The sequence below is a fragment of the Acinonyx jubatus genome, chromosome C2, assembly GCF_027475565.1.
Source record: "Acinonyx jubatus isolate Ajub_Pintada_27869175 chromosome C2, VMU_Ajub_asm_v1.0, whole genome shotgun sequence".
Lineage (NCBI taxonomy): Eukaryota > Metazoa > Chordata > Mammalia > Carnivora > Felidae > Acinonyx > Acinonyx jubatus.
In genome coordinates this window covers 115890895-115918076 of record NC_069384.1, presented here as the reverse complement: position 1 = coordinate 115918076, position 27182 = coordinate 115890895, and the positions used below count along the sequence as shown (strand labels likewise).

General features: G+C 40.9%; 1 protein-coding gene across 2 annotated transcripts in view; it reads right to left on the bottom strand.

Annotated features, from left to right (window-relative positions):
- Nucleotides 1–20743, bottom strand: part of PLOD2 (procollagen-lysine,2-oxoglutarate 5-dioxygenase 2) — a 99105-nt gene extending 78362 nt beyond the window's left edge. The window contains exon 1 of one of the 2 annotated variants that reach the window (XM_027061661.2): nt 20435–20743. In XM_027061661.2, the coding sequence (XP_026917462.1) occupies nt 20435–20549 (115 nt within the window). In that variant the 5' untranslated portion in view covers nt 20550–20743. The remainder of the gene's footprint in view (nt 1–20434) is intronic. The other variant, XM_027061660.2, reaches the window with a different exon arrangement.
- Nucleotides 20744–27182: the final 6439 nt, after the last annotated feature.

Here is a 27182-nt window from a genome sequence, read left to right as displayed (position 1 = left end):
CAGAGAGAAACCCTTGTGCACCAAAGGCGTACTACACAGTCAGAGGCACTTGGAAATCTCAGCCTGTGATAGGGGAAAAGAGTCCCAGCCTCAGCAGAAGTTTATATTCCTCACGGACTCCATTCCACCTTTGAGCCCTGCAAATAATCCTCAATGGTTTTCATTCTCCCAACAGTTATTGATGGTTCTCTATGAACTAGGCACTATGTGCTAAATGTTAGAGATCTAAGCAAACACCAGACTTTAGGACAATGTAAACTTTAGGAGCTGTATCCCTAACTTCTAGTTGACACACAGTAGTCACTCTCAGTAAATATTCTTGGAAGAATCAATCAGTGCCTTCATGGATTTTACACTATCATAGGGAGTGGGGATGGGAGCGGGGTGAGAGACAGTAAGCAAATAATTCAATAACTAAGTACAAGTGGATATTGCTGTAAATGCTAAGATATGAATTCAAAGCAAGAAGGAGATGAGAGATTTTAAATTGGGGGGTTAGGGAAGAACTCAGAGGAATTCACTCTTTTAGAGTGAGCCACGGAGAAAAGATGAAATCAGGTGAAAAAATGTGCTGTGTGTATAGGGAGTCAGATTGAATATAATCCCAGGGACCCCCTCTTTGCCAGCTATTCTAGATTTCTTCCTTTCTGTCCCTAGACAGAGGATTTGTAACAATGTCCTCCTACTGCATGGTTTACTAAATGTTCCTCTCAGAAAAGCAATTACCAAGTTATAATTTAACACAATAAGAAAACAGCCCTTTGAAAGTAACTGTAAATAAACCACAACTGAACTATCTACTACTATTAAATTTCCTTCATTAAAAGAAACTAATTTTTTTCTAAACACATTTTTGTCACCTAAATCAATGTGTGTTTGGTATTTTCTTTTTTTCAGTAAATGGAAAATTATGTAATCCAACAAGTTTCCTTGTTTGATTCAATTAGCAGAAAAGTTTAGTGCCAACTTCACTGTCCAGCTGTATCAAACTATTCCCTCCAGATATTTGTCTCCATTGTTTTTTTTCTCCTCTCGTTGCTTATTCATTTTTGGTGTCTGTTTTCCAGTTTTTCTCCCTCCATTTCCTTCTGAAAACTAACGGTGGCACATATCGGAAGCACTGGGGGCCTTTTTCCAACTACAGGGTAGCTGCATGTTTTATGCAAAGGATGTTCAGTGAAAATGCTACAAAATTCAAACCTCTCATATTACACAATTAATTTTCCCATTGAACTAAATGGAAAGGGAAATATTTCCCAAGTACACAAATCTCCCGGTGCTTGCTTTTAAACATATGAAGCATGATAAATAACAAACACTTGAAAGATGAATTCAAATAAAGCTTTTTAATTAATATATTGCATCAAACCCTAAGAGAAAGGAACCATCAGCACATTCCGATCTCTTGTCAAACCAAATACACTGATGCCTTGGTGCAAACCACAGCTGACTCTGCAGGAGCACTGACTGATCTTACAGTCATGAAGCCAGAGACCCCCCCTCTCCCCGCCCCCAAATTTGTTCCCATCTTCCTTGCTTTAGTTATATGGCAATTTCTATAAACTTAAAAATCTGCTTCAAGCTGCCCTGCAATTTTTCAGCACTTTAACGATCATTTTTGCGGAATGCTCCCTCCCAAACTTAGTGAAAACAGTTCAGTGAATCACAGCAGCTGTTTTGGACTTCTTCCTAGAGTTTAACACTCTGACTTCCCTTGCAAAATTTCTGTAGTAGCAGGCCTGCTTTTCAGTACCAGCACCTTACCGAATAAACGTTTGGAGAGCAAACTTAGAGACACAAAAAAAAGACTATAAATTTTAATCACGGTGATTATTCAAATAACTATATAAAATAGTTACCAAAGTTCCTTAAAGAAGTTCCAATCCATGCAAACAAAAGTGAGAAATACATGGCACCTAGACTATATTACTAACATAAATTCAGGCAAATTTAACCTTTTTTTCTAGTTTTATTAAGAAATGACTAACCTACATCACTGTGTATGTTTAAGGTATACAGCATGACAGTTTGATTTACATATCCAGTAGTTGCCCCTTAATGGTGGGGGATAAGTTCCAAGACTCCCAGTAGATGCCTGAACCTGGGGACAAATTTAAACTTTTAACATGAAAAACTTCAGCCCCTCTGTTCTGCTCACATTCCCCACCCAATCTATCTGCGAATTCTATCAGCACTGCAGAATTCAGCCTTAGCAACACCACCATCTGTGACTGGCCTAAATCTGGGCACCATCATCTCTTCCCTGGACTACTGAAATGGCCTCCAGAAGGATCTCCCTGCATTTATCCCTGCCCACTTCAACCTATTCCTGACACCACCGCTGAATAACAAGTCTACAACTCTACCAGCTGAGGGATCAGTGTACTCCACATAGCCATACAGCAAAGGGGCTTGTTCTCAATAAAATCCAAATTCCTCGTCATAGTCTACAAGTCCCTAAGGGATCTTGTCCTGTCACTCTGATCTCCTCTTCCACCACTAACACCACTGGCCCTCCCTGCCCCTCCTGCAGGCACATGGGAAAACTTGCTGTTCCGGGGACAGACACATCAAGCACATTCTAAGGTACTGGCACTTGTGACTCTGGCTGCCTATAATGTTCTTCTTCCAGTGACAATTCCTCCCTTTGTGTCTGTGCAAATGTAACCAATATGAAAAGTCCTCCCTGAAAACACTACCTGAAACAGCACTGCCCACTTCAACAGTCTTGCCCCTAATCCCATTTTATTTTTCTTTGTAGTACTGGTATCTCCCTAATAGGTCTATTTATTGTTCCTTTCTCACTCCACTAGAATGCATACTTCGTTGATATGAACATGCAACTCACAGAAGAAATCGCAGGGGCAAACAAATGCTTTCATTTTGGCAAGTTAAGAAATAAATCACTATAAATTGGAGAATCAAACTCGATTTCCCATAAAAACTAGAAGAAATTCTTTTAAAAGTCGTGTAGCTGAGAATTCCATGCAACAGACCATTTGGTACCCTGCCGGTGAAGATGACAAACCATATAACCTCTAAGAAGCAACTCGATAATATGCAACAGGAGTTCAAAGAGTTCATTTCCTTTGATTTCAGTACTTTGTTTCTTGGACCTATCTTCTAAAAATAGGAAACCAAAACTCATTTTCAAGAATATCCCTATAATATTATTTCCATTAATAAAAAGTAGAAAAAGAAACCATATATCCAATAATAAAATGGTTATAGAAATTATAGCATTATTGGGGCACCTGGGTGGCTCAGTTGGTTGAGCATCTGACTCTTGATTTCAGCTCAGGTCATGATCTCGCAGTTTCGTGGGTTTGGGCCCCACATCGGGCTCTGTGCAGGCAGTGTGGAGCCTGCTTGGGATTCTCTCTCTCCCTCTCTCTCTGTCCCTTCCCCACTCATGCTATCTCTGTCTCTCTCAAAATAGATAAATAAAACTTAAAACATTTTTAAAGAAATTATAGCATTATCTCACATATCAAAATGTTACTTAAAAATCCTAACTTCAACAGTATTTAAAGCCATGAGAAAACACTTACAGTGTAGTGTTTCATGAATATGGTAGAATATAAAACTATCTCTTTATGCTTGTCAATATATGTATCCTGATTTTATAAAGAAAATGTATGAAGAAATGTGAACCAAAAAAGGGAAAAAACTATCAAAATGTTTTACATTGTTTACTAATGATAGTGGGATTATGGACAAATTTAATTTATTCTTTTTAAATGCCTTCATTTTCATTTATATTCAGATATTTTCATCGTAACTAAAATACAATTTTTCAGTGAGGTTATACCATCTTCATGAAATCTGTTGTGTTGTAATTCTCACTGATTCCTGCTGCTTCACCATGTCTTCGAAAGATTTGTCACTTCTTATGAGTCTTCAGAATGATTTACAGATGAAAAACATCTGTAAATGTTGAGACTTATCATTTTAAACATACACACATAAAACCCAAACGCTAAAATTTCCATGGTAGCATATTCAACCTATATTGGCATTTATTTATTAATCTAATCCACCCATATCCAACCTAGCTTTGTTAGTTTGTTCATTTTAACATTGAAATGTATGTACTTAACATCTGGAGTTGTCAAAAATAAGCAAAACAGATGTAATTGAATAATAAATAAGTGCCATGTGTAGTTAGGGAAGAGCTTAGAGCCTAGAGAGGTCAAGTAATATGAAATATTTGTATGTCTCAACTCCAGATAATTTTGAGAAAGCCCAACATTCTAATTATAATGCAAGATACTCATGTAGATTTGCTCAGCAGAAGTTTCAGCCACAGGCTTATTTATAGTTTCTGCTATGAGCAAAGAAACTATAAAAGAAAAAAAATTACATGAAAACCAAACTTTCAAATAAAAATCATTAAAAATAAGTCTATAATTGTGAAGTACAGTTATGGTAATCCACAGTTTTCTCTTGTACTTTTGCTTTCATGAATACTTAAGAAGTGGAGTCAAATTAAATCCTTCCTTCCTAAATGAGCCAGAATTTTTTCCGTTATCTCTTGACCCTCTCAAATTCCAGAAGCCTTAAATAAGCCCCAGTTGTTTCATCTCAGAAAAGTGACTTTAGTCAGCTAAGTATTCACTGAAATCTAATAGGGTGTTGTGTAAGATGAAAGTACTAGAAAAGAAGAAAATGAACAAACAGCCGAAAGTCAAACACACACTATAAAACTGTAATTAGAGATAAGTTGCCCTATACTGTTCTCCATGTAGGTTACGATCCACTACAAAAAGGGTCTAAAAAAAAAAAGGATAAGAAGAGATAAATTCCTACTACTTAGCTGCCTCTATTTTATAGTTTTATTTCCTTTTTCCCATGACTTTCCTCAGCAGTTGGTTCTTAAAACTTGAAAAAGCATTCAAAAATCTTAGAACTTTATGACAGACTTTCGTGTAAGTAGACCATATGTTTCATGTAATGCTGACCCCATACTTGCATCCCTACTGCCAAAAAGCCATAAAATTCTGAAAATACTGAATGATTTGTCAAGCTTCAAGAACGATTACTGAAAAAAAGTCATAAAAAAAATAAATGTTAAAGCCATATGTCTCCAACTCCTTTGGAGCTAAGCTTCTAGATGAAAAGTATGCCCCATCATCCAGATTCAGTTCTATGAGATGTGGAAGACAAGTGGTCTTCTCCCCACGATTTCTGTCTGTTTCCGCTGGTCAAAAAGATGTGGAGTTGCTCTACACCAGTGTTCCAGTCTTCCATTTTATACAGCTAGAGAGAAAGGGAGAACAGGAGAGAGGGAGGAAGACAGACACACAGACAGACATACTGCAGAGGCAGTAGTTGAATTCTGCTTTCCAGAGTCTAGTTACCAGTTTTGTGTGAATAAGGAGTCAATGGAGACAACTTCCTGATCTCTGAATTATATTTACGGCAGCATATTCCCATCTACCACCCATTTGTAATTGAGGTAGGTAACGTCCTACTTTGGTCAGCTGCTCTGCTATTCTAGGAGTCAAGGCTAAACAGTCAGCCTAAAGCCTACTCTTCCAGCCTTTCCTGTAATTGTGTAAGTCCATACTTACTTTTGTTAAATCCCCTTCTGCTCCAGATATCTAAAATGGCTTCTCTTTCCTGAATGGAACTCTGACAGACATAGTTACCCACTTCTCTCATTAGTTGTGACTGAGGTGAGCCATGGGTTACCAGACTACCCTTCCATAGGGCTCCTGGGCAAAGAAACTTCCAGAGGCTTGCAGTTGACAGGCATAGCAATTCATAGACATGGTACCCAAAATAAGAGATACTGTCAATGTCCTCCTGCAGGTAAATCCAGCTGAGAATTTGAAGTTAATTCATATGAAAAGATTTAGAATAACATATTAAATACCTAATTAAGTAACATGTATTAGCTTGGGGGGGGGGGAGGCAAAGAACCAGGAGACGCCTTGGATATATCACTTAGTATCTCTAGATTCAGTTTCTTGGATTAGAGAAGCAGGGACGGTAGTAAGGGAAAATGTTAAAATAGGTCATCTTTTAAAAAGTCTCCAGTTCTAATAAAATGATTTTTGGAGAATACTGTGATAAGGTGTCATCAAAGACAGCTTCATGAATGGGAAAGATGGAGGTCTTAAAAAGGACAAGAGGGATTCTGACAGAGAAAAGGAACTGAAAAAAGAGATAGGACTTAAGAAAGGCAAAAGTATAATATTTTGGCTGGACACTGAGGAGTCCAGTATGAATACAGAGTGAAAACTGGGAAGTATTTCACACTTGTGAAAATAGGGAAGGCACAGGAAGCTTCTGAACAGGGCAGTGAAATTTGAAATTAGAAACATTTGGAGCCAGGTAATCCCTTCTTGTGGGGGAATGTGCTGTGCATCGCAGGATGTTTCAGCAGCATCCCTGGCCTCCACCCACAGGATGCCAGGAGCACCCACCACTCATGACAGCCAAAACATGTCTCCACACATTACCAAGTATCCCCTGGGCCGGGGGCAAAATCACTCCTGGTTAAGAGCCACCGGACTTGAGAAAGAGGACTATGGAAAGATGAGACAGGCGTGATAACTTAAGAAGCAATTATAACTATTTAATCCTGCGATGTGTGCCCAGAGCAGGAGTTGCAAACACATATTAGTGAAGAGGTCAGGTGCCAGCTGTGGTGAACACAGGGGCACAAGCACCAGCCACAGGCAGAGAACCCTCAGCATCAGCCAGCTGTTGTTGCCACGTGGGAAGGCAAATCCAGCCTTCCAGGTCTTCCTTCCCCACCTCCCTTCAAGAGAAATAAATCCTGGACTTCAGGTAAAATTTCCTGATTTTAAAAATATAGGACTTAGTTCAAGTTTTCTGGGAGACAGCAAGCAGGGTGGATTAAACCCTCAAGCTGCCCAAGATCTGCAGCCTGGACTAAGTTGGTGATAGCTTGGAGAGTGTTTAGCAGGAGAAATTAATGGACCCTGATCAAACCAACTGTAAAAGCACAGATTTTTTTTTTGTAATGTTTATTTTTGAGTGAGAGAGAGACAGAATGTGAGCGGAGGAGGGGCAGAGAGAGAGAGAGACACAGAATCTGAAGCAGCTCCAGGCTCTGAGCTGTTGGCACAGAGCCCAACAGAGGGCTCAAGCTCATGAACCATGAGATCATGACCTGAGCCAAAGTCAGATGCTTAACCAACTGAGCCACCCAGGTGCCCCAAGATTTTTTTTTAAGACAATTTTGAGAAAGGTGCAAAATTGAACTTGAATAAGCATTAGATGACGCGAAGGAATTACTATTGAGTGTGATAACAGTATTATGATTATCTCAAAAAAGTTTTATCTTTTTGAGATAATGACATATTATACACAGATACGCTTTCCATTATAAATGAAACCAAAAAAAAAAAAACAGAAAGAGAGAAAATAATGAGTGAAACTCAACACATTTCAATATCAAGAATAAATCAGAGGAATGAGAAAAAGTGACTTCAAAGATTTGAATTTGAGTAAATAAGGAACATCACCAAAGAGACTGTGCCACTAAATTTATTATTTATTTCCTTGGGGTTCCCCTGGGGAAAAAAAAAGTTGTCTTTATATCTTAACTTGTTAAAACTTATTCTCTAGAATTTATTGAGAGCCTATAATTTTTTTCCATTGCCAATCAGAATACAAGAATTAACTCTATACATTCTAGGTTCTACTTTAGGATAATGTTAATCAGAATTATACTGTGTAAAATAATAACATTAGTTAGTAGCACTTCCTGAGCATTTTCTGTTTGCAGACCCTGTGCCAAGCCTTTTACTGGCATTATAACATTTAATCCTCAAATCAACTTTAGGAGACAATCACCTTTATAAAGAAAAGATGATGCAGAGAGGTTAAGTAACTTATTCCAAGGATAACCAGCAAAAAAGAGAAAAGAGAGGAGATTTAAATTCAGGCTGTCTGATTCCAAAACCCTCTCCCCTTAACCATTACCCTACACTGTCTCAGGCCACAGGGCATCTTTTCCTAATTAGCATGTAAGCAGCTTATTAGCATCTGACTGTATCCCAGTAAGCCAGGTGAGCTCATACATACTTTAGTTAATTCATAGTTAGAGGTATCCAACCTCCTTGCTGTATGGTGAACCCTCTTTGGCTATATGTAGAAAGCAAACATTCTCTTCTGTATTGCTTAACATTTGAAATGCAAAGGAGTATCGTCCTCAAATTCTTAGTAAAATATCCAAGATGAAAGTGGGACCAATATAGCTTTCCAGATAATTCAAGGCACAACAGGCTTCTACCATAGTTTATGAGAAATACTAAGAGACGTGAAGCACCCTCTTCTGCCATGTGGTCTTCAGAGTCACAGTGTCTATGTTTCTGAACCTCTACTGATCTCCAAGGCAACCAAGTGAAAAACAAGCCCAGTACTGCACACTGTCTCGGTGTGCACGTCTGGGTACACAGGAATTCAGGCTGGGAGTCATGCATGGCAAGAATGGCTGGGATATACAATTTATTGTGAATAATAGGAATGCTATGCCATCAATTAGCATAATCCAGATAAACAAATCCCTAAGTAGGAAAATACTCAAACCAAATTTGTTCAGTGCACATCCAATTTTACATAAACAAAGTTCCCTTTTGCCAGCATTGGGGCAGTGGCTTCTAGTTCAGTTTTTTGAATTAATTGTCAGAACACATTCGAATCACGTATGTTATCATTTTCTAACATGCTTGAAAGCAGTTTCACCTTCTCCACTTACCTTCTACCTCCCACCACCTCTTCACACTGAATAGGACTCATTTTCAAAAGAGTTTTCTACAATTCAAATATGCTTGAAACTAATTCAAGTGTGGGCTATTCTGACACGTGTTAAGAAAAATTCACATCTTGCATCCAGTTACAGAAAAGATGTTAACTATGAATTGTAGTCATCTCTTAGGTATGCATGTTCGGTATAAAGTAAGCTTCTTAGTTTATCTTTTACCCTCAACCTGAAAAATTTTCCCTATCCACTCATCCATAAATAGTAGCCCACAATGGTGCTGCTCGTACCACTGCCATCGAGGCCAGTCCGTGACTTGCTATGGAGAAGACGGGCTTGGCTGCTTAGGATTTTATACCCTACGAGAAAACCTTATGCTTATGGGACGTGAAAATACCAACTGCTTTGTGTTAAATAATAATACAAAGGTTAGTTTATCAGTTTTTAAAAGAGATCTTTCTTTAACCTTACCTACTCTATAGGAAAAAACATCTGCTAATGCTTACTTTCTTATTCAATAAACCACAGTTAATCTCCAAAAACAACATCCAGGCTAAATGATTCTGTGATTTTTGGTAATGTTGCACATGAAAAAGTAACAACTGTAAATATTTTCAAAATTAAGCCACCCTTTTCCCCCTCCAATTGTTTTATTTGACCTGCTTCCTTCAATTTACATAAAATCTCTGCAAACAGTAACAGTAAAAGCCAAGAAAAGAGAAAAAGCACAGGGCACCATCTCCTGAAAAGATTGGGTCTAAGACACTACCACTCACAAGGTATACTCCATTCCAGAGGCGCATACACACGTAGAATAAATGGTACTGTGACAGTGATTGAGCAATATACCAAAGAAAAGTCCAGATCAAAAGGCATTCCAACTTTATAATCCATTCTTAAGGCTTAACTAATCTCCATGGCTAGAGACACATGCAGACACAGAGACATACACACACACACAAATACTTTCACCCTATAAACTTATTTTCTTTTTATTTACCATGTTTCCAGTTTACTGAATGCAATCATATTTTAAAGGTATTTAGTGAATCTAAAAATTAGATAGGTGATTTGATGACTGTTTCGGGAACAATTTGGAAGAGGGCCTCCAATTTTTTACAATAGCTTCTTTTTAATTTTAGAGAGTTACCAGCATCATTTTTATTAACCAGTAGGACTTAAACAGTCAAGACTGAAGCAGAGGAATATAAAGCCATTTTTCAAAACAGCTTCCAGTATTTAAATGTACTGAAGAGTACATGATTTCTCTCAGAAGACAGAAAACACCTTCATATCAAACACTAGACTAGTTTCTCCTCTCACATAAAAACGTTTGGAATATTTTTAAATGTAAATTTAATTCTAGTTATTCTTGGGCTTATTTTCTTACCTCTAAATCAAAAGTTAATTAGGGAAAAAAGCAGTATCAAGGCCTGTCCAACTCCAGCTCCTGAGAGAACTAGAATATTAACATACAAAGCAACTCTGTGTCTATGCTTCCTTTGGCATAAGGGATGTATTGATAGTAAGTTTCTTCAGATCTGTTTTCTGGTTCCTGCAGCCTTTGTCGCCACTCCACTTCCTGACACAATTCAAGAGACATCAAATAACGGAGCTATAAAGAACATACATTACAAAGGAAGTCTGGAGAAGCAAGATAATTGGCTCAAGGTTGGTGAATGGAGGGGTTAGAACCTAGATCAAGGTTTCCTGATACCCAGATGTCAGTGCTATTCCCCACAGGCCAGGCTGCTTCACCGTAAGTGCTTCTTTGATTTGTTCAGTTTTACATATGCATCATTTCTCCTGTAAGAATCTCAGAATTTCAATATGGAACAGGGACTGAGTCTGGTGTGTTTTTTTGTTTGTCTTGTTTTGTTTTTCTATTTCTCCTTCCCATAAGGCAACACAGAACACAGACTGGCCAATGAATAAATACTCGAATTAAATTTTGAAATATTAATAGTCATGCTTTGTAATATTACACAATGGGAATTATTTCTAGCATACGTTTGTATCTAAGAAGTTACAATAGGTTAGTTACCTCTAGAAAAAATGTATTCTGGGAGAATTTTTAAAGTTAAATTAATTAAATAAAATAGATTTATTAAAGTATGTAGACTCATAAAAGCTAATGTAAACTGGTGCTCAAAACTAAGAATTAAAGCAATACAAAAAGAGTTATAGGCAAAAATGCATTAAAACTTTTCCTTACAAAAGAAAATAGATTGGCCAAAGGCTAGGGTTATGCTGATATGACCCATGAAACTATAAAAATACCTAGTGTACTTATGTCTAGGGAAATGCAGGAATGTTTCTCTTCTAGTACTACACACAGTACTTCTGACACCAGATGTGTAGAACTTTTCCCCACACAGGCCAATTTTCCCAGACCAAATGAGTATCCTGTTGTTCAATTCAATTCAACCAGAATTAGCACAGATCCTAAAAGTTAAGGGCTCATTCCCATAAGACTGTTCCCACTTCAGATGCCAATCACAAGTAGCAGGTCCCCAGGTAACCCACAGCTTCTGTCTGACTTGACTACAAATAAGAAGTTACTAAGAGCTCCTCCTCAGGTTTGATCATTTGCTAGAACAGCCCACAGAACTCAGGAAAACAACTTACTTACTATTGCAAATTTATTACAAAGGATATTTTAGAAGATGCAAGTGAAGAGTCATATGAAGAGATACATAGGGTGAGGTCTGAAAGGATCCCATGTGTCCCCATAGAGTTGGGTTGCACCACCTTCCTCGCATATAGATGTAATCACCAACCCAGAAGCTCTCCAAACTCCATACCTTAGGGATTGTTATAGATGCTTCACCATGTAGGTATAACCAATTAGTAACTTATTTTCTAAACCCTGTCCCTCTTCAGAAGACAAAGGTCAGGGCTGAAAGCTTCAAGCTTCTAATCATGGCTTGATTTTTCTGGTGAAGAGCTCCCATTCAAGAGCCCATCAAGAGTCACCTCATTAGAACAAAAGACATTCTTACCACCTAGGGAATTCTAAGGGATTTAGTAGTTCTATGACTGATACTTCTATCACTCAAAAATTACAAGGGTTTTAGAAGCTCTGTGTCAGGAACCAGGATCAAAGACCAAATATTAGCAGGAACCAGGGGCAGAGACCAAAATATATATTTCTTATTATTTCACAACCTAGCAACACTTTTGGAAATATAAAGTCTGTGGACTTTATGGACTCCAACCCTGGAGAAGAAAGAGCTGTATGTATAAAAGAACATGGTGAGAAAAAGTAGAAATGGGATTGAAGAATGGAGAAAGAAAAGCTGAGCAAGGACCCAGAACCTAGAAACTGCCCAAAAAATGCCAGGTATGCAGGTCTCTAACTATACTTAAGTCAGAGTATAGTAAGAACTCTGAGTCTCTACTCTGTAAGTCCGTTCATTTCTTTGCTTTGGTGGTTTTCCAGTTGGGAGTTTTGTTTTGTTTTGCCTTTGGTTACCTAGTAAAGTCACTGTTTAAAAAATTCCAACCTTGTTTAAACTAAACTAAGAAGAAAAGGAGAATTGTCCTTCTCTAGATGTGGCTGACAAGAATTTTAGATGTCTGGACAAGCAGAGCACTCTGGTCACAGTTGTGGTGCCAGCTGGAGGCCAGGAAAGACCTAACATGGCTAGAGCAGGAGAAGGGGGGGGGGCGCCTCTGAAGACAAGGGGCCTCATTGCTGGCTTGGGCATGACTGGAAAATCCCATCAAAGGACCAGTTTGCTTCCTGCATAACAGCTCTGTGAGACTTCCCTAGGTGATTGAATTAGGGAGGTCATTTTAGTCTGCCTGCAAACTGTTTGCCAGGTTTTGTGTGTGTGTGTGTGTGTGTGTGTGTGTGTGTGTGTGTGTGTGTGTGTTTAAGAAATGATTTAAATTCTGTACTTGCTGATTTTTTGTTTTTGAGATGTTGAAATGGCTGCTGGTGTTTATCATACTGATAGAACCAGGAAGAAAAGGAGTAAATGTTTAAAGAACTAGTTGGAGAATTAAAATACCTAAAAGTAACTGGCTCCCTTCTTAGCCCTATGTGTATGTAGTAACTGTAAGTAATCAGCACCCTAAGCCCCATAAGGCTTCAAACCAGTGAAACAGACGAGTCAATGTCAGAGCCTTGCTAATAGGACAGTGGCTCTGTCCTGAGACTTTGTGGCCACGGGAATTAAGGAGTATAGCTTCTGGAGTTTTTCCTGAACAATGCCCAGAATAAAGAACCTAAGACTGCTAGGATTCCACATACCTCTTCCACTTCCTGCTGTGCCTGCAGGAGGGTGAAGCTGTGTGGTATGATGTATAATCAACTTAGTGTACTTGAGTGTCTGGGACTGACTGGGGATGGTAGGGAGAGAGATAAAAATTGCATGTGCTTGGGGCACCTGTGTGGCTTAGTCGGTTAAGCGTCTGACTTCAGCTCAGGTCATGATCTGATGGTTTGTGAGATTGAGCCCCACGTCGGGCTCTGTGCTGACAGCTCAGAGCCTGGCGTCTGCTTTAGATTCTGTGCCTCCCTCTCTCTCCCCCTCCCCTGCTCAGGCTCAGGCTCTCTCTCCTCTCAAAAATAAACATTAAAAAACATTTTTCTTAATAAAAAATAAATTGCATGTGCTTGAAAGTTCCTTCATGCCATAAGAATGTTTACCTTGTAATGTCCACAGCACAGAGGAGCAGAACCACATTAGCATTTAAATCAGAGGAAAACCCTCTCTCTTTCTCTTTGGAAGGAACTTTAAAAAACATCAGCAGTAACTAGAAATAAATAAGAGAATTCCTTCTAAAAGCTTGAGACTGTAATCCTAAAGAAAACGAACAGAGGACCGGTAAATGTAATATACACTGGGATGTCTTATGCACCCACAATGAAAGCAATTATTAAAATCAACATAATGATCAATATAACAAATGAGATTTAATTCTAACTCTGACCTATTTTACTAACTTAACCATATTTGTTAGAAATACTTTTCCTGACCATCCCCCCATTTAGTCTCATTTTAATTGCATGTTCACCAAAACTCTTACTTGTATTAGAAGTTTTACATAGTATATTTGTATACTTACTATAGAGTAAATGTAGAGAATATAATTTTGCATGTTCTTTCAATTGTATTAAAATTAACATGTGGTGTTTTTTTTTTACCTTTCTAGTGAAGATTTTGATTAGAAACACATTCTCCAGAAATATGAACCTTCAGCCTAAAAGGAGAAGATACTCAGATGTAGCAGACCCTGCCATTCCATCTTAATAATGGAGTGCTCCCATCATTCAGAAACTTGCATAGAAACTGATACTCCCTTGTAGGAAGAATAAAATTTGAAAGAACAGTAAAAGAAAAGATATCACTGTTGATCTTAAAAAGGAAAGCAAAGACTGTCTGTCTACTACTCATTCTTGGTTTAAAGTTTTTCCCATGTTAGACAAAATTTAATTCTACACCTATACAAACTACAGTTTAAAACAAATTCCTTATAGAATAGAAATAGTAAATGAAGTATATTTCCACACTAACAAATTAAGCTTCTTCCTCAGTCACATCTCTTTTAAGATATAAATTTAAGAGAGAAGATATAAACAAATTTCAATAGGAATAAAAAAAAGATTGCTATTTTCCCAAAACTGCGACAGTATGCTACTAATACAATTTAAGTTCTGAAAAATACTTGAGTCAATTCAGTAACCAAGCAAATAAATACACTAGCCTGAATTAGGTTTTTTAATAAAGACATTTATACTTAAAATTAAGTAAAATCATTAACAGAAGTCAATTTCCCTCCTGTAACATGCAAAAGAAAACATGTAATGGAAACCATTCCTCTGTGTACAAAAATAACACATGTCCACTCTTTGAATTGTGTTTTAAAATAAAGTTATCCTGAGTGGGAGATATTGAAAGTTATTTTTTGATTATAAACAATAGTGTTTGAAGGGGCATTCCTGTGACATGGTTAATAGAAAAGTAATAAATTCTGTACTGCTAGACCATCCTCAGTAACATCATTTCCAAACACAGGCTGTAACACTGTAGGCCTTAAGGTAGTAAATAGTACAATGATAACAAATTACAACACAGTCTATAATTCTACTACTCAGGATAAGTGTATCTTGGCTAATATACTCTCGATGGTTTTTAAGTTTAATTTAGTGAGGCAAGCACACCACTGCAAATGCAAGCTAGTAAAGTGTCAAAGAAAAATATTTGTCACTTTAAAGGCCACCAATTTCTCAGTTCAGTCTAATTCATAGCAATTGTTGAAGAAAAATGAAAGTACTCATTGATAAATGTGCGAATCATTTCCTCCCAGGAACTGAGCCACAAATTCATAACCAAGTTTCTAGACCAAAATACTAGAACACCCACTAGCTCTGAAGAAGATGCATCTCCTTTCCAATCAGCCATTAGTCTTTTATTCCTTTCTGATCATAAGTACACTATTTATAACAAAGTACATGTCTAGTTAGCATCAATGCCATGTTTAAAAAGAAATAACAGAGAAGCCCTAAAACTATATTAAAGACACCACAGAAATCACTGGAAAGTCTAAAATGAAAAACAGGCCTTTCAAACGCCCAGAATCAGCTGCTACTGTCCAGAATCTGGCTCATTCCAAGAGAGCAGATCTGTTTGAGCCACAGCTTAAACGGGAATGTCATCTCCTAAGACAAGGATCCGCAAAGTTTTTCTATACAAGGGCCAGATAGTAAATAATCTATGCTTTGCAAGCCATACAGTCTCTGTGGCAACTACTCAACTCTGCCTTATGGCACCAGACCATTTATCAATAAATAAGTGTGGCTGTCTGCCAATAAAACTTTATGGACCCTGACTACGGAATTTCAAATAACTTTCACATGTCACAATGTCCTATTTTTCACTTGATATTCTTCAATCATTTAAAAAGGTAAACACGATTGTTAACTCACCAGCCATACAAAAACAGGTAGCTATGGTGCCACCAGATTTGGACCAAGAACCATAGTTTGCCACCCTGGCCTAGGGCCCAGTTTTCCCGCAGCCCATGCCAATTCCTTTCCCCCACCATTTACATAAACCTACAAATATGTGTTTCCCTTTTAGCAAAACATTCCTTTTTTTTCTTTAGGTCTCTGACGCCTGGTCTCTATTTCTTTCCCCCAGGTCCCGAAAGTCCAACAGAACAATAAGGAGGTCAGGAAAGACACAGAGCACGGCCTGGAGAAAGGACACGAGCTTCTCCTGTGTAGCTTTCCAGCTATGTGATCTTCTGCAAGTTATATAACCCTTTCAAGTCTCCACTTCACCATCCATAAGTTTTTTTTGAAAAATCATGATATCCAATCACCTGAAAGTATTCCTGAGGGTGTGACTTTATACTAAGTAAGGTAAGTAGAGCAGAAAGATATAGCCCATGGAGACGAGTTGCCAACCACATTTCAGAAACAAGGCCTTGTCAGATATTTCATTGATAAATTGCTACATCATGTTAGTGTATGGGTCCCCAGGTAGAGAAAGGGAGGTTGGTGAATTCAGTCAAAATCCTAGGGAAATGAGCAGCTAGCAATCTCACTGACTGCATTCTACGTTTCAAAATTCTACAAGTGGGCCAGAAACTCAACAAATATACATTGAGAACCTCGGTGACAGAACAGGGAAGATACTGTGACGAGCACAAAAATGAATAACTTAGTCCCTCACTTCAAAGAATTTACAGTTTGTTAAACATAAAAATCAATCATACAGGGGCGCCTGGGTGGCTCAGTCAGTTAAGCGTCCGACTTCGGCTCAGGTCATGATCTCACAGTTCGTGGGTTTGACTCCCATGTCGGGCTCTGTGCTGACAGCTCAGAGCCTGGAGCCTGCTTCAGATTCTCTGTCTCCTTCTCTCTCTGCCCTTCCCCACTTATACTCTGTTTCTCTCTGTCTCAAAAATAAACATTAAAAAAAAAGCAATCATAAAAGTAGGTATTATTTATATAAACCAACTGCATTAAAAAGTGAGAAAGTGAGCCAAACAAAAGACAGTAAGGGAAAGGATCTCCAAGGAGCTAGACTTACCAATGAATAGAATTTCAAAGAGAACAGACAGACACAGAAACTTGAGAGTATTGTACATGCAGACCTGCCGGGTATGTGAATTATCAATTCCACTAGACATTACTCAACTGTCCTCCAAGGATGATGCACTTCAACCAGTAGTTTGCAGGTTCCGATCCTCAAAAGAGTTGTTATGATCAGAGTTTATTCTTAAAATGTCTAAGTTGGTGTGATGGGAAGAAAGGGGTATTTTAATTTAACTTTCATTTACTATCCTCACATTCTCCAGAGGTGTTTTCTATGTCCCTTTTTATATTACGAAATAAAAGGCACAGTCTTTTTACGCATGATGAGTTGTTCCATGCGGCTGGAGCCCAGGACACAGAAAATGTGCAGAAGGACAAGCCTCTGTCTCTCTCTGTCTCTCTCTCTCTGTCTCTCCCTTCCAGAGGTTTCTCTCTCTCTCTCTCTCTCTCTCTCTCTCTCTCTCCACACCCCCTTCCAGAGGTTTCTCCAGGACCTTGGTCTTCCCTTCTCCACCCCCCAAATTGCCAGTTTGCATCAGCAGATCGGACAAACCTTTGCTTTCCTCCCTGAATGTGCCAGAGTAAATTAAAGAGTTTATAAATGAACATGGTTGAAAAATACTGGTCTTGACAGAAACATCTGAAACCATTTCCTTCATTTTTGCCCAAAACTTGGTTTCTGCCCAACTTAGATCAGGGAATAGTCAAGGTACCTCAGAAAACACACAAAAAGTTTGATCCTGGCCTGGAGACCTGGTTGTAAATACTTGGTGGAAATACATCCACACGTCTCCTTCTCTCATCTGGAAGGCAAAAAACTATAGGAAAGATAAATGAGGGTTTTAATCTGATTTGTGGAAACTCATTAGGAGAGTTTTGCCTCAAAAGCTCCCACAGGGATAAACTTTTATGGTAAAATCCCTATAAATAATTCTAGGAGAAAATAAGTGTTATTAACCAAAATCTTACTTAGATTCTTTCCATGCTAAAAGCAAAGTGGTAACCAAAAAGGAACGAACACAGTACACAAGCAAACTCTCAGTAGGTATAACTAAAAACAATGTTCTCAACTCTGGTCAACACACAGCATCAAACAGAGCTAGGAAAAATGAGATTCCAAAACTTGATTAATGTGATTCAAATAGCACATTCCTTACTACAGTGGAAAAACGGAAAATCACTATAAACATTTGCTTTCAAAAAGGAGTTGCTATTATCATTCCAGTAACACCATAACGCCACACTGCCTCCCATACACATAGATTTTTCTAATCCAGGTGTTTTTAACCTCGGGCAATTTTTCCCCTCAGGAGACATTTGGTCCTTTTACATTTTGAGACATTTTCCATTCTCACACTTGGAGGAGGGTGCTTTTGGTATCTAGTGGGTGGGGGCCAAGGATGTTACTAAACATAGAACAATGTGCAGGACGGCCCTTTTCATAAATAATGATCTGGCTCAAAATTTCAACTGGGCCAAGAAAGCCTGGTATAATCCATTTGTCCATGGCTAACTGGGACATGGTGACAAATACAGCTGGAGAGAAATGATAAGCACTTTTCTTAAAGACCTCCTAGTAAGCTAGACAAGTTCGAGTTCTAAAGTTCACTTGATGCTTAGATAGATAAGGAAGTTTCCAATTTAGTTATTCTCAGTTGTAGTATTTTAAGGGAGAAAATGAAACATAGTCCATGACTCTGGCCGTATTATCAAGCAGTGTACCCTCTATGTTTATCAGCTAATCACATTTACCTACACCAAAGTTCAGACTGGCTTCTGCTGCCTCCACATATTACGAATTAATATCTTCCTGCATGTAGGCGCTAACTGAATTCCCCATGCCTACCCACCAAGATCGACCAGAACTCAGATTTCAGCAGCGGGTTTTATATGGTCACTTTCTGAGGAAAACATTTGTATCTACAATTCCCTCTTATGCTACAATCCATTAAATTTTTACTGTCCAGGTCCATGAAACTTAAAAGCCAGAGTGGGAAAGCAAGATGACTTTGACTGTAAGCCTAAAGGAAGGTACAGAGATACCTTCTATTAAAAAGGGGGGGCTGGGGGGAGACAGTGTTCGTAATGCAGTGAACTAAAATATACAAAGCCTGAAGAGGTCCCTCTAAAGGAAGAAAAGCCCTTCAAGGTTATTTTATTTCCCGGTAAGGTTTCCTTGGGTGTTTCAACAAAGAAAGTCATTTTTTCCTAGGGATTTTTTTTTTTAATGTCCCTATTTCCAAGTTTGCTGGAGGCATTTACTTGTCTATTTTCTAGGTGTTTTACTAGAAGGAAATGTTAAAGTTATGAAAAAAACTTAGTTCAAATTTAAAAGAACCACACAGGTTTCAGAAATGCATTGTGAACCAAACACATTCATCTAGGAGAAAGAAAAGCATCATGTAACTGACAAAAATCCATCTAAATGCTGAAGTTTCTCAAGCTCACAAAGCAAGTACTGTTTGGCAGGAATGTAGAAAGATAGGCAATGCAGCCCACTGAAGCCTTCTGAAACACGTAAAGATAAAGACAAAACTATGGCTTACATGGACTACCTGGGTTCTACATCAAATGTCATTTTCTGACTGTAAACCTGAAATAGAAATTTCTGTCCTTCCGCTTAAAGTTCAAGCAGAAAAACGCCTTATTTGCTTACAAAAAAAAAAAAAAAAAAGACAAAATGATCCTAATTTAAAAAAAGAAACAGTACAGCACAAGGACATTTAAAGGCAAGATCTAATTTCAGAGAGCTGACCATAGAGCCAGAGCACAAAAGTGGAATACTCCAAGGATATCTCCTGCGCAGCAAATGGCACCAGAGTGTGTTTGGACAAACATGTGGTGAGGCTCTTTAATGCTGCTAAATGTAAAAAGTTTTGTTTTACACGAACTTGACTGCACTCTTCACCGCAGTTCCAGCTTCTGAAAACAAGAAATGGCACCAGGCTTAGGAAAAGGGTGGCTAAGGGGAGATGTGTGTCCACAGCTTCCCCTCCAAATCCCCAAGGAGGAAAGCTGCCGCCTGGAGGTATTGGGTAGCCAGTCCGCCTTAGAGAAAACAGCCAAGGTTTTGAGCGTTGTTTTTGGCAAGAGGTAGGTGTTACCGGCTGCTTCCTGGGGCGCTGGAAGGAATGTGTCACCATCAATCAGAAAGTACACTGAGCCCCGTGTTTAGGTCACAGAGGGAGTACTGCCTCTTCAAACACGAATAAACCATGCCCATTCCAGGACAGGAGGAGAAAGGAGAGTTGCCCGAAAGGTGTTGGTGCCCCGTGACCTGCAAGACGAAAAGGAAACCCCAACTGGTGCTGAAGGAAAACTTCGTGCGCTCCCACGTTACGGAGAACTCCGAGAACCCGCGAGGGCGGGTGCTTCCCCGGGGGCAAGCGCCGCCCTAGCGCACTTCTGGGGAAGACCTCAGCCGTCCCGAGGAGGAGGGACGATCACTCACCTCGGTGGTCCTGGCGAAGGGCAGGCTCCCACCTACTCACCTCTGCAGTCCTGGGGAGGGACGCCCCCCCCCCACCTACTCACCTGGCCAGCCCCGCACGAAGGGCCAGTGGATGAATGAACTGCCCCCACCCCCACCCCCGCCCCCGCCGGCCGAGCCTCCCGGGACACGGGCAAACCGCGGGAGGGCTCACCTGTGGGGATGCTGGAAGGCCTCTCCGGGTCTGCACCCACGCAGGGGCTCCAGAGCTGCAAGACGAGCGCCAGCAGCAGCAGCAGCAGCTGCGGCTTCCCGGCGCAGCACCCCATCTTCGGCCTCTCGAGGGCCGGCGCCGGCCCCGGCGCCCCCACTGCCCTGCAGCGGCGCACTTCTCGCGAGAGCGCGGGGACCCCGGTCCGCCCGGGGCCGACGATTGCGGGCGGGAGGCGGCGGGCCAAGTGCGCGCGGCGGAGTGGCGGGAGGGCGGCCGAGACCAGGCCGGCGCGGAGGAGCGGGCGCCCCCCGGCGTCGCGGGCAACTTATAGGCTCCCCGAGGGGGAGGCGACAGGGCGGGCCGCACCCCGGCTATTGGCCGCCGGCTGACCCGCCGCGCCGGTGCGGTCGCCTCCGCTCGCCTTCCCGGGCCCCACGTCTGGGATTGTTTGCTCAACTCCGACCTATTTAAGGAGCTGTCTGCGGCTACGTGTAGAGACTCACGCAGGGCTCTGGCTGGAACAGGGAGCGTGTGCTTAAGTTCGGGAGTGGGGGCCTGGGAGAGTGGGGAGGAGCCGCGGGGAGGCCGGCGCGCGGGCGGCGCTCTCTTCTCTGCTGCCTCAGCACCAGAAGCTTCCCGGGAGCCTCCGAGGGTGCGAATTTGCCCGAGTTCTCCCAAGTGGGTGTCAGACACCCTCTAATCAGAAGCGGCTGCGAACCCTCGGCAACCTCGCCAGACTCTTAAGTCCTGGAAACGGAGGGCCCCCACCCTCCACCCCTACCCCCAGGGGGGCGAGCTTCTTCCCTCTGCGGAAGGAGGGCCCTGTTTTTCTTTTACTCTGTAACCTAAAGTTTTTTTTTTATGGTCCGGCGAACATTTCTTCCTCCTCCCGCCTGGGCCAGGAGAGCTCTCCAGTAATGGCTTGTAAATCCTGCGGAATGGCAGTCCAGCGTGTGTAACCTGAGGCTGTGCCTTACAAGATCTTCCTTCAGTGCACATGGAAAATTACTCCCAGAGTCGTCCGAGCCATCTCTCAGGTCCCTGCCGCGTCCTCCCCTGCTTCCCGTTTTGACTCACGTCTAAGCAAATTCACTTTCTGTGTACTCCGTCTCGTTACATTTTAGCTAGCCCGGTGTTCAAGCTGTTGGGATGAGCAGGGGCGAAAGCACGGGCGTGACAGTTGTGCTCCATATATTTCATGATATGAGTGAGCTATCCTATGGGAGAAAAAGAATCAGACTGGTAATACGGCAGTATTCTGTAATCTTTTACCGCTCTTTTCCTAAAATGAAAAAAAAAAAAAAAAGATTGGAGCCAACACCTTCTCCCAACTCTGAGCCTTTGAAGTTAAAACAAAATGATTGGGGCGCCTGGGTGGCTCAGAGGGTTAAGCAGTGGACTCTTGGTTTCTGCCCTGGTCGTGATCTCAGGGTTCGTGGTCCGAGCCCCTCCTTGGGCTCTGTGCTGGCAGCAGGGAGCCTGCCTGGGATTCTTTCTCCCTCTCTCTCTATCCCTGCCCCACTCATACTGCCTCTGTCTCTCTCAAAATAAATAAATAAACTTAAAACAAAATGATTGAAAAAGATATCCCATTATGATCAAATTTTCAAGATATATAGATGAGTCACCTCTATATAGATACAGTCGCCTATCAGTTTAATGGTCGCGTTAAAAACAGGTGGAAAAACCTGCAAAGAACTGTTGCCTGGGTGTGACGTTTTAGAAAACCATTTCCTATGCCCAGAACTAAGCCAGTTGTTACTGTGTTTTGAAGGTTTGGTCTCAGTATTTTAGGAGGAAAATTGGAGAAAGTTCAGAGAAGGGTAACAAATAATCAAAGAGATGGAAAGTATGACCTGTGAGAAGAATGAAATAAGGTTTATTCAGCCCGAAGAAGAAAAAGCTCAGGGATGGATTCCTTAATAACATCCCTCAGTGTGTGGCCAGCGCCACTCCAAAAAACCAGGCAGAAAACAAACAACATCAGTCCTCTGAATCTGAGGACTCAAGGGAATGGCCAGTCTTTGGGCCAAATCTCAGTCTCCAGAATTCCAAAACCTGGCTACTGCACCTGAACTCTGCCAAACTTTGTGAACTGGACTCCTTGCTTCCCTGGTTGTTCCATATCTTCAAGAATTCACCTGCTTAGAGCCTAGCTTTTTGCCCTGCCACAAAAGCCTAGCTTTCGCCCCCGTGCACACTTAAACAGCGTCTCCACCTCGCAAGTGTGTGTGTATTTCAATTGCAAAGTCCACCGATGACTGCAGGTTACGACGACGTTTCTCCTCTATTGGGAGTCACAACGTCAGGGCTAGAAGGCTTGTATAAAGCCAGTGTTTCTTGGGGATTTTCAGATAGCCAGGCACATTTATCGCTGTCTGAAAGAGCCCCAGTTCTGAAACCAAATCCTTCCTGCCTTCTTATATTTCCAGCTGTCTGCTGAACGTTTCTGCTTGGACATTCCACTGGCACAAACCCCAAATGTCTTTAACTCATCAAATCCAGATCCCACTCATGGCTTCCTCATCTCTGTTAATGATACTTTTCCTCTCTAACTCACATAGCCTCAGACATTTTCTACTTCTCTCCTTCCACCCCCGTAACACACAGAACTAGATTCCAAAGCCTGTCATTTTTTCCCTTGGACATTTTCACTCCGTCTATTCCTTTCCATTCTCACTGCCACCTCACCAACGCACTCCTGAATATATCCTAACTGTGCTGCCTGAATGGTTTCCTAACTGGTCACCCATCCCGTACACCCCCCCCTGCCCCGGTACAATACCACTGTATCTATCACAGGTAGTTTCATCATACTCAGATATCCTTTTGATTACTTTATCCCCAAACTCAGAGATTTCATAAGGAATTTGGAAACAATCCAAATCCCTTAACGTAGAATTCACATTCCGTTACTATCAAACCTAATCACCTCCCCCCCCCCCCATACCCTATACACAACCAATATGGTTTGCTTTATTGTCTCCCAAAGCATACCAAAGACTTTGTCATTTTTATTCGCTAGAGTTTGGGTAAAAATCACTGTATTTATCTGCTTTTTCCAGAGGCCAACCCTGAGCCACGATTCAAGGATCAACAGTTTGTTGGGAGTTTCAAAGGAAAGGGGTAGCTGAGGATGAACTGGAAGAGGAAAGGGAATTTAGTCCATAATGGGTGCATTATTAAATCTACAGTAGTGAGTGACTGGAGTTCAATCCAACAGAATTGATGTACTTACCCTTCCAAAATAACCTGGCCAAGGGGGAGAGAACTGGGGTATATATACCCTAACACTCATTAGTCATTAAGGACTAAGGGAAACTTGTTAATTCTGAGGCATTCTCAGCCTGGCTATGCTGTAGGCATAGCAGGCTCCCAGTAATGATGCAGCTCTTGGCCGTAAGTCAGGTTGGCATATTCAGAAATGGTAAAAAGCTCTGAGGAAAAATGAGAGGAGCACTAACAGCATCTACTCAGCCACCATGTCTCCGTTCATGTCGTCCCTCCATCTAGTAAGCTCCTCTCCAAACCTTCCCTCCTCCTTTCGTTAGGCTAACTTTTGTCAGGCTCAGGGGCTACCTCCTATAGGAAGCCCAACTTTGGTGCCTCATCCTACCTCAGGTTGGGTTAGGTACCCCTGTTGCAGGCTTTCTAACTCCTTAAACAAACATCTCTCGCTTTGGACAGTTTTTTTTTATCTGACAGTTTGTTTATTGAGGGCAGGATCCAATTCTTCATCATTGCATATTAAGTAACTGGCTCATAGTAGTATGTATTCATTCATTCGTTTAGTCATTCAAAAAACAGTGACTGTATACTTACTATGTGTAGACACTGTTCTAGATGCTGGTAAAACACATATACCCATGAAAAAACAAACATCCATATCCATTTACTCTTACATAAAGAAAGAGATAATAAGAGCGCCTGGGTGGTTCAGTCAGTTAAGCGTCCAACTTCAGCTCAGGTCATGATCTTGCCATTCAGAGTTCGAGCCCTGCTTTGGACTCTGTGCGGACAGCTCAGAGACCGGAGCCTGTTTCAGGTTCTGTCTCTCCCTCTGTCTCACTCTCTGCCCCTCCCCCACTCACACTGTCTCTCTCTCTCTCTTTCTCTCTGTCTCTCAAAAATAAACAAACATTTAAAAAAAGAAAGAGATAATAAATATATATCATGGTGATAAGTGGTAGAGAGAAAATATATCAGGAAAGGTAACTAGGAAGGACCAAGGAGGGGAGGGTATGCTGAATTTTTGTATAGGAGGTCCTAGGAAGTCCTCATGGAGAACATGATTCTTGAGCAAAGATCCAAAAGTGATGAGGAAAAGAGGTGATTGTGCTGCATGGGGAAACTGTGTCCTGGGAAGAAGAGACAGGAAGCTTAAAGATTCTGAGGCTAGAACATATCTAGAGTGGTAAAAGAAGGCAAGATAGCAATGAGCAGGAGTTCAGTGACTGTGGATGAGACTAGTAGGAGACGTAGCCTGAGAGGAAACAACGAGGGCAAAGGTAAGCAGATATGGGGGCGGCGTGAAGTCATAGAGCCTGGTAACATCTTTGGTCCTAAGCCAAGTGAGATAAGCCACTTACATCTGAAATAGTCAAACTCATGGAAGCAAAGAATAGAACGGTGGTTGCCAGGGGCTGGGGGAGGGAAAAAGGGGAGCTGCTAATCAATGGCTGTAACATGTTAGTTGTATAGGATCGATAAGTTCTAGAGATCTGCTGTACAACATTGCATCCACAGATAACAATAATCTCCTCTACGTTTAAAAGTCTGTTAAGAGGGTCGATCTCAGGTTAAGTGTTCTCACCACAAGGGAAAAAAGAGAGAGATCGCATCATTTGGATTGTTGTACACATAGCAGTGACATGGTCTGGTGAAGGGTTTGAGAAGGATCGCAGAATCTAGATGCGTGGTTAGACCAAGCGGCATGAGTGGGGAAAATGAATTGCAAAGCCTGGAGACCAGTTTGGAAGTTAATGCAGTGGTCCAGAAGATAATGGTGCTTTCAGCCTGGTTGGTAGCAATAAAAGCAAGTCAGTTTCTAAATAGACTTTGAACGTAGAGCCAACAAAATTTGATGGTTTCAATGTACATGTAAGAGGAAAAAAAGGAGACAAGGATATTTATTCAACGAGTATTCATTAAATGAATGAGAAGTTAAACCTTGGGAACACATGAAATAGCCTTTGAGGTGGAGGGGGAGGGACAGATTAAATGAAATCGATGAGAAGGAAAAACAACCAGATAGCCAAGAGCTGAAACTTGGAGAAGACCTACACTTTGAGAGGAAGTGAGGGAGTCAGCAAAGTTGATTGATAAAGTCAGAAAAATAGCACAAATTATACAGAAGAGAGACCTGGGGAATAGAAGAAAGCCTGGGGAAAGTGAGTGCTTTTAGCACTGTGGCCATGAGTTTAAGATCAAAACCTTAGATGGGAGCAGAAACCACAATGATTGCAAGATATAAACCAGAGATGAGGGAACGAAGGACACAGTGAAGCAGAACTTTCATGCTGTAAGTCTTTAGTCTAAATCAGCCTCTTCTGCAGATGTCAGGGGGTGACCTTTCTAAATTTAGGGGGAGCAAGTTGCCACCAAGCTAAAGTACCTTCTTTATGAGAGGCTCATAGCATACTCTGTGGGCCCCAGCCATTGTCTTTTTAAATTCTTTAAGCTGCAATTTGAGGGGAATGATTTCCAAGGTGACTTTTCAAGACTTGGAGATCCAAGCAAAACCCGTGTGAGAAAAGTAAACATATGCTTAACATATGGTAAGCAAAATATTTTCTTCGCTGAGCAAAAATATTGATCTATCACAGGGGAAATGTGCATGGATTATTTTCTGAAGTTTTTTACTTCTCTGGTTTCTTTTTTATCCTCAGGAAAAGATAGGAGCCCTTTATAAATTCTAGTTCTCATTCAGCACTTCTAGCCACTTTTTTAACTTTCATTATATGATTTAGGCATCTGAGCATGACTGTATAGAATCTCCCCCATATGAATTGTGAAACTCTCATACCTAGCAAAATGATGTCAGACATAAAGCTAAACTCAGCCAGATTAAAGTAAGAGGAGCAGGCCAGCAGAGTAAAGAGAGCCAGAGAGCACACAAATACTCCAAAGATGATCCTAGCAGATGTTTTGTGACTTTTTGCACCGATTGAGACAGAGCTATCTGGGCCGTGAGTCACCCTATAAGGTCAGCAGCAGCAATCTGTGGCTTCTGCATTCTGTCTTCCAAACAATTTTACCAAAGTTCCATACCAAAGCTATGACATTATTTGCTGACATAAGTGACATCAGAATGACATTAATGATGATACACTACAATATAGTTCAAAAACTTCTTGTTCAACAATAGTTTCTAATGAGACTCCTTATGGTAGCTCTTCTGGTCCCTCATGCCCCTGGACCCGCTTCTTCTCAGGACCATTTAACTCCTTTCGTCCTGAAGCTAATCGAGTGTGTAAGCCTCAGTGCCCTCCCTTTCGAGAGTCTCTGTGTATTGGGAGTGTCTGGGAGTTGTATAATGTCCTGTGTTGAAAAGGAAGAAGGTTGTAATCAGGAATGATTACTAAAAAAGCATTGCTCAGCAACTACCTAAGGAGATCTTAGGGAAAAAAGTAGAGATCTGACCTCTAAGCGTTTCATAAATTGTTAGGTTTACTTTTCTTAACCTAAATAAGGATTCACTCCTTTAACTTATTTTATATTTGTAAGTCTATAGTGTCTTTCTTCTTTA